Source organism: Phoenix dactylifera, chromosome 10, assembly GCF_051530095.1.
Source record: "Phoenix dactylifera cultivar Ajwa chromosome 10, Ajwa_hap1_PhDact_Kaust_v1.1, whole genome shotgun sequence".
In the NCBI taxonomy this organism is placed as follows: domain Eukaryota; kingdom Viridiplantae; phylum Streptophyta; class Magnoliopsida; order Arecales; family Arecaceae; genus Phoenix; species Phoenix dactylifera.
In genome coordinates, this window is record NC_143199.1 from 24,241,137 (window position 1) to 24,249,023 (window position 7,887).

At 39.3% G+C, this 7,887-nt stretch overlaps 1 protein-coding gene across 2 annotated transcripts; it reads right to left on the reverse strand.

The window, feature by feature from the left end:
- Window positions 1–34: 34 nt before the first annotated feature.
- Window positions 35–7,561, reverse strand: LOC103716714 (uncharacterized). 2 transcript variants are annotated; one of them, XM_008804822.4, is made up of 8 exons: window positions 7,184–7,561; window positions 5,689–6,841; window positions 5,475–5,565; window positions 5,199–5,356; window positions 5,070–5,121; window positions 1,706–1,785; window positions 1,497–1,590; window positions 35–1,398 (listed from the first exon to the last, which is right to left on the reverse strand). In XM_008804822.4, the coding sequence occupies exons 2-8, from the start codon at window positions 6,820–6,822 to the stop codon at window positions 851–853; spliced, it is 2,157 nt and encodes a 718-aa protein (XP_008803044.4). In that variant the 5' UTR covers window positions 6,823–6,841; window positions 7,184–7,561; the 3' UTR covers window positions 35–850. The 2 variants fall into 2 exon arrangements, with proteins under 2 accessions (XP_008803044.4, XP_038971545.3); XM_039115617.3 differs by having other exon boundaries at window positions 1,497–1,539; window positions 7,184–7,541.
- Between the last annotated feature and the right edge of the window lie 326 nt (window positions 7,562–7,887).

Genomic DNA, 7,887 nt, shown 5'->3' on the forward strand with positions numbered 1-7,887 from the left:
AGCCATTCTACAATTTCTCAAGACCCAAACCATATTCAGAAAAGATTCTTAATGAACCAGCAAGACCTGGAGGAAAACCAGGAAAGAGTTTGAAACATCAGAAAACCAACCCCCTTGATCATGCTGTTGCATACAAATTAGTGAGGCATCGATGAATCCCTGAGCTCATCTCTCTTAACAAAATTAACCACATCTGCAACTCCCACCTCTCCCTAGACCCCACAAGAAATCTGAAACCATCCCGGTGCATGGAACCTCCACTCCAAGTAGCCATCCATGAGCATCTGTAGATAAAATTGACGGGAGGGTTCCATCTTCCTCTTTTAGGTGGAATAGCCGAAGAAAGAGCGGCAGAAGGCCTAGTACCACCAGAACAGGAAGAGCATAAACTCGGTTCCACAGAAAGGAGAGGAAAGAAGACAGGTTTAATCAAAGAATTGCATTTTATTTAACGATATTTGTATGTCCAACAACGTAATCTCACAACTTGGCGCCAAAGCAGCTGCTTCACCACATAAATGTTGTTTGTCGCAACATAAAGACAGTATTGTCTCCAAAAATCATGTCAAGGGACCCATAGTTGAAAGACCCCTACTCCCAAATCCTGCCTATGATGCACAAATCAACCAATAATTCACCCATAGAGCCCCATCATCCATTGGCCCTGTCAAAATCCTCAAGGGCCCCTCCTCTCTGGTTCGAATCTTTAGCACCGCCCAGATGGTTGATGTTCTGGTGCACAACCAACTTGGAAGAAGCACATCGCGTTCTTTGTGTCATGTCATTAGAAGCTGGATCAGCATCGACTCTTAGGATTTCAAACTCCCAGATAACTGTTGATAGAAGATTGTCACACATGAGTTGGTAATCCATAGTTCTGGAACAATCTGATCTGCCCATCCCATCCAGCGGTTACAATCACCTGACCCCAGGCATGAGAATTGTTTTGACAAGAGGTCTTCAGGAACTTGTATTGGGATTTTGGCAATGCAGGTGGGGTCATCAAGCTCGAGGGAAGATTCTCTTCTGGCCAAGTTGCCGAACCCTTGGGCAAAGACTCCGAGAACTCACGACTAAAACTACCAGAAGACATAGATAGGGAGTTGTCACCCCTTAAGCCTGGCTGGCTTTGGTTGTCAGGAACTTGTTGGAGTGGAAGAAACTGAGAGAGGTCGGAAACTGGACCTCTCGATTCCATGCCTTGCCAGGGTATTGCAACTGATACATTGCTGGAGAAGAAACGCTCACAAGACCGTGTGCTGCTCCCTTGGTTTGATCTAGGTGCATCCTGGCTACTGTAACTCCAGACATAGACATACGAGTCCTCACTGGCAGAAATAATGTGCCTCCCATCAGAAGTGAATGAGGCAGATATCTGACTTCCAGAATTCCGAAGACCTAGAGTAGGAGTAAATATGATCTGTAAGAACTGGAGATTGACAAGCACTTGGCCTGTATCTGAGGAAATGGAAAGTAGTAGGTCCAAGGTTTTATACCCTTGTACTTGCAAACAATATCAACCCCATGAAGAATTTGAACCTTTGAATCAGCAGAAGTGACCATTAGTTTCCGGTGATCAGATGGGCAAAACTGGAGAAAGATTTTACAATCATGATGCATGGAGAGAAAGAATTATAAGAAAATTACAAGCATAAATGAAAAAACTTGTATATCATGTTAAAGTTGGTGTATTGATTATAACTACCTGAAAACCAGTAATCCTCTTGTAAGGTGACTTCTTTTTACCCAGTAGGGAGATGCGAGCTTCTAGGTGTAGCTGATTATCTGAAGCATGCCAAATAAAACCCATAAGCCTTTTACCATGCACATCCAAGACCAGAATGTCCATAAATTGACTGCAAGTTATCCGTCAGTCCAAACAACAACAACAACAATAATAATTCTTAATAATTTAATATTTGGACTATAGAGATATCTAGTAATTTCTAAGCCAGTAATAGAGTTCAAGAAACTTCACCCAACATGGAAATAGATACATGTTTTCTTACTTAAAGGAAAACAAAAAGTCTTTGCTGTTCAATGAAATGTCTAAGTTTATCCATAATTCAAAGTCCAAGGTTATCATTTTAGCAAAATTTCAGGGAACTGCCAACTACCATTCTAGAGAGAGAGTTTTTGCATTTCTCCATGACATTTGCAGTTTTATTTTTTTGATGGATTTGCAAGAATAATAATTCAGAGTTAAAATGGATAATCTCCTCAAGCTTCTCATTAAACTTTGAATGTTCATATTATTTTTTCACTCTGCATGACTTTCCATCAAAATTTATAAGATTCTTACTACTCAACTGTGCACCTTCCCCCCAAGGCAATAAATGGAGCAATCACTTAGTAGCATGAGATGAAAGACAAATCTGGAATTGGGAGAAATGAAGGAGCACATACACATGCACAAACATACACATGCAGCATGTGTATATCATTTGTATATGCATTAGGTTATACTTGGATATCATGTAGTGCTCTGTAATGGTTTCAGTAATATAAATAGTAATGCACATATATACACAAGGCATTCAACATAACATATGTTGTTTGACATTTGCAGCTATAATTCATTTTAATAAAACTTAGTAGAATATGGAAACTTTCTGTCTTATTAGGTGAAGGATTAAGCCATAGTACTCTTGGGTCAACTTGTATCATAACAAAATCTTCACAGCATATGTCCACATGCATCATATGAAACCATTATAAAACTAGGAGAGCATACAAATTAGAACCTCTAGATAGGAGTCATGTATCTTATGCATTACCTTCTAGCAGAGAACATGCTCCATAAGGGTTCCATTCAAGGTCCGCCATACCGGTACCGGTCAGCGTACAGGTGGCGGCCCGGACCGGTCTCATACCGGTCCGTACCGGTCCCGTATCGGTTCTATACCTGTTCTCCAATGATAAGCTACCGGTACCGGATTCCACACTGATCCGGTACCGGTCTGAGGCCGGATCGGTACGTACCGGCCAGTACGCACTGGTACGGCAGACCATGGTTCCATTTAAGAAACACAGATTTGCATTTCAAAGGCGAGTGCATCAGGGGATCTGTAAATGGTTCACATGACGTCCAAAGAGCTTCACTCAAACCCTCATGTTATGGGATGCAAAGCAGGCAAAAGTTGAATCACTTAAAAACTCATGACCCTCACACATACTAAAATATATATCAAATGGAAATTGATTGCTGATTACCATAACGAATAACGAATAATTTCTAGAATATTTAGCTTCTTACTAGTAGGATATATCTACTTAAGGTGCTGTATGTTTGTTTCTTACTAGTAGGATATTTCTACTTAGGGTGCTGTATGCGCTTTCGAATCTCTTAAGAAACTCGCTCCTGCACCCTTTTCCTTAACGCTTCTTGTTCTAAATTTGTTGAAAGATCTGCTTCTGCACCTGCACCCACTCCTGTTTCAGGTAGTAATTGTTGTTTTAAGACAAGGTCCAAATGAAGAACAAGATGCATGCCAAAATAAACAATGTTATGAATGAGAGTAAGGCTAGTGCAGGGAGCAATGCAAAAGCAATGTTATGACCTAACTAAAATTATCATCTCAAACAATAGGCAGCAGGACTTTAAAAGTACTTACTGTAGTCAATAAGGATTTCCTGGAAGCTTTTGTTGATGAGAGTTCATGTACTTAATATGATATGTAATTCTAGAAACAAAGTTGTTGCTAAAATCAGTAAACCAATATGATACACAAATTGGAATTATTTGGGGAGAGGTAGAGGTGGAGGATGCCAAAAGACACATGCAATTTGACCACCAAACAACAAGTGCCCATTAAGAATCATGCAAACTCCCTCTCTCTCAGACACACATAGGGAGTTTAAACAAGATTTTTATTCTTCGCTTCTATATTTCTTTCCATAAGCACCATGAGTCCAGCCAACTGCCATCAGATACAGTATCCAGTTTCATCTAACCATGACGATAATCATCCAGCCTCGTCCAACTACCTATGGTCGAATCATGGAACCTCATTCGCCAAACATTCCTATTTAGAGCCACTTCTAATACCATTTTAAGCCTTTCCCTACTTTTTCTCACAACCTTTATCCATGTTCCCTTAGGTCTTCCCCTCTTTTCCATACATCCTTCAAGAGTTCATCGGACAAGAACCAGTTTTATCCTTTTCTCGGAACCAAATTTCACGTGACAAGAGCCTCATTAAAAGCATTTGATAGGTCAAACTTCAGACCCTTGTATAACAACTAAACAGGACTTCCAGCTCATTTTTTTACAATGATGGCCTGTAGCTAGTAAACATTGAGTCGAGAGTTCAATATCGAATTGACTATCACAAGACAAGCATACAGAAGCAAAAGACAGTAGGAATCAACAGGACAAACAGGGTGACCACCACTCACCATAATAAAGTGTACTTCCGTACCTCCAAGGTCAGTCACATGCCATTGCTGCTTATATAATGATTGGTATTATTCCATAAATATCGAAGAAATCACTCTCATTTCCGAATGGAGATCTAGTAGAACCCCAACAACCATATCAAGCAATCATCTAATAAAATCTGGAACCACAAAAATGCAATAATAATTTCTTCATCAAACATTTCCAAAAACCATTTCTTCTCTTACTAGGCCATGCAGTTTATAAAAATTGCTTAAGGTCATTGCAATAAGTTGCATGCAAATACAAAATGCCAAAAGCTTCAAAAGTTAGGACCATAAATCATTGATATGATATACGGAAATTTATCACACACAGGCTCTCTTCATTAATAATCTTATGGACATAATTCAATGAAGAAGCAAAATAAACTGGAGAAAACAAAAATTGATGACAACCGTATCACATACAAACATTAGGATTTCAGCAGTAGGAGGAATCTTCATAAATGAATGTAAGTTTGATGGTGGAGATGTAATTTGATCAAGCAACCATTAAGTATAACAATTATGCTGAACATTTTTAACAACATAATGAGCTTGGATTTATGACTTTTTGTTAGTCATTCTATAATAGATGAGCAGAGATGCAATGACATTTCGAATGAAATATATAAAGAAATTATGTATACCTGTTGCATCATAAAAGCGGCAATCGCCTGACATGGAGCCAACTACTCCATTCTACAACAACCAAAAATAAGACCATTGATATCGTATTATTTCGTTTAAATAAGATCACAGAATTCAGATTGACCAACCTTTCCATCTGGATGGTAACATACTGCAGTGACTATGTCTCTAATATCTGTCCAATCTACAACCTGGCATCCTGAAATCTCCCAGATACGTACTTTCCCATCTATAGAGCCACTCATGAAATATATTTCATTGATAGGATTGAAGTGAACACAGGTTACTGCAGAAGGCATCACAGATACTCAATAAGTTACAAGAACAGCATGATGGAATCCAGCAAACATGCACCAAAGATAGAGAAATATGAAAAAAACCATAAAAACGAAGATAAAGTGTACCATAATCATTATGAGAAAAAACTTTGAGACAGTCGTCACACCCCACTAGCCACAGTCGGACAGTTTTATCCACAGATGATGAAAGCAGATACTACATAAGCATATTTTTACATTCAGAAGATTGTTGGCAGGTTTATCTCTATAAACAATTAAACAAAATTAAGTTCCAGAAGCACATATAGAAGCATACTTTTTTATACATATAAAAACTTACCTTGCTCTTCGACCATGAAATATCCAACACATCCCCTTCATGCCCACGGAATATATGGATTGGCTTCTCAGATATTTGAAAGACATCTGGAGGTACAACTACACAAGCTGAATCCGATGTCCTCATACTCCACAGCTTTCCCTTTTTCTCCTCGTCATTGGCATGTAAAGGAACTAATTCAGAATTATGGTTAACTGAAAAGTATATGCAAGAGTGATCGTTTTTGGGGATATCGTTTTCAGCTGTTCGCTCACTCTCCATTACACACCACACATACACGACTGCATCTTCACCTCCACTGGCTAAATATTGTCCATCAGGGCTAAACTTCATGGTCAGGATTGCACCATCATGGGCTTTAATATTTTGCCCCGCATAAAGTGCAGAGAATAACTTGGATCGCTTCTTATATGCACGGACCCTGACTCTTCGGATACTAGCACTGCCACTTTGATGAGAAGTGGAAAGACTTAAACTATTCTCCTCCCAATGTCTATCTACAATGCAGGCCACAGCTCCCAATCTCCACAACCATCCAATCCTCCTCCTCCTTGCCGTCTTCTTGGAATTGTTTGATCTGTTGCCATCTCTCTGCATAACTTGTCGAACAAAAGATGATGGACCAGGACTTCTCTCAAACTCATCGACTGATGTTATCCGGTCTGAACCAGCATCACAAATGCTTGTTGCATTATTATCCCTGCCTGAGTCATCCACCATGAGCATTGTGTTGTCATTGGTTGAGCTGCACATGGAAGTCCAATTATTCGAATCGGAGCTCCTCGGAAGAACAGCCTGACCATCTGAAGTGGCTCTATCGATGGGCAATGTCATGTCATCATTCACTACATCACCCCCCAGACTAACACAATCTTCATGAGGACTGCGAAGCTCCAAACCCATCCATCTCAAGAACTTCTTCCGACGCCCCTGCACACTGATCAAATCTCCAATCCAAGCCCGGTACAGAGAATCACTAACACTAATGAAATTCTCATCAGAACAAGAATCTCGACGACCAGGACTACCAGGGCATGAATCATACACCGTTGAAACATCGTCTCTCAAATCAAAGAACTCCTCCTTTTCCTCCTCTTCTCCTCCTCCTCCAACAAAATATCTTTCAGCCCTCATCGTTTCACTTCAGAACAATCTACACACACAGAAAATCTATCTCAAAATCTATACTTTTGCCCCTTAAACAGTACCAACAATAACCTAAATTCTCTCAAACATACAAGTAAAATATAATACAAACAAAGAGGACATATAAATTACAGTCATTGAATAATTTAAAGATTCCAGTTAAATCTATATTACCAGGAAGGAAAAAAAAAACAATGCCAAGGAATCTAGACCTGGGTGCATCGAATTTAAAAGAGAAATCAAAAAGGAAATAATAAAAAAGTGGAAAAAAAAACAATCTTGCACAGAAAAAATTCAAGGACAAGCAAAAAAAAATCAAATAAAATAGGCAAAATGATAGTCCTTTTACCTGCGATTCCATCAACTCGAAAAGACTTTTTTTTAAACAAAAACCCTAATTCTCCACTTGCTCTTCCGAATAAATTCCTACGAAACAGAAAGGATCGATTCTTCCGAATGCATCGGAAAACGAGATTTTTGGAGGATTTATGATAAGACTTTTCGCTCCGAGCTCTCCCTCTCTATCCTCTCTCTCATTAAAAAACAAAAAATCCTTTTTTTTCTTTTCTTTTTTGCTTCCTCTTCCTCGCTTCTGCTGCTGCCGCTGTTAAAATCTCATCCCAAACGAGATGGAAGACCCCTCAGCTTCCGCTTCTCCTCGCGGTTTCGCCCTTTTAAATAATCTCTGCGGGCGGTCGCCAGGGGAAGTCCAAGTCAAAGTGAGCAGGCCCTAACTTTTAGAAATTGACACTAGTATTCCATTAACTATAGTAATTTTCTCTTTAATTAGTTTGCACACCTCTAAGGTCAATGCAAAAACATCATTGTCCATGAAATGTCACACCTCTAAGGTTGAGCATCAAGGGAATACATCCACTAATCTTGTTGATTTTTTTCGCCTTTCAACTGTAGTTGATACCAGAAATGCTATTGGTGGACCAAATTTGCCTTGGTTTCTATACCAACACAGCTAAGCACGGTTCTCATCATCTTGATGTCATCTCATGAGTCCTTTTTTTTTTGGTTTAGAGTCCTTTTACCAACCAAGTAGAA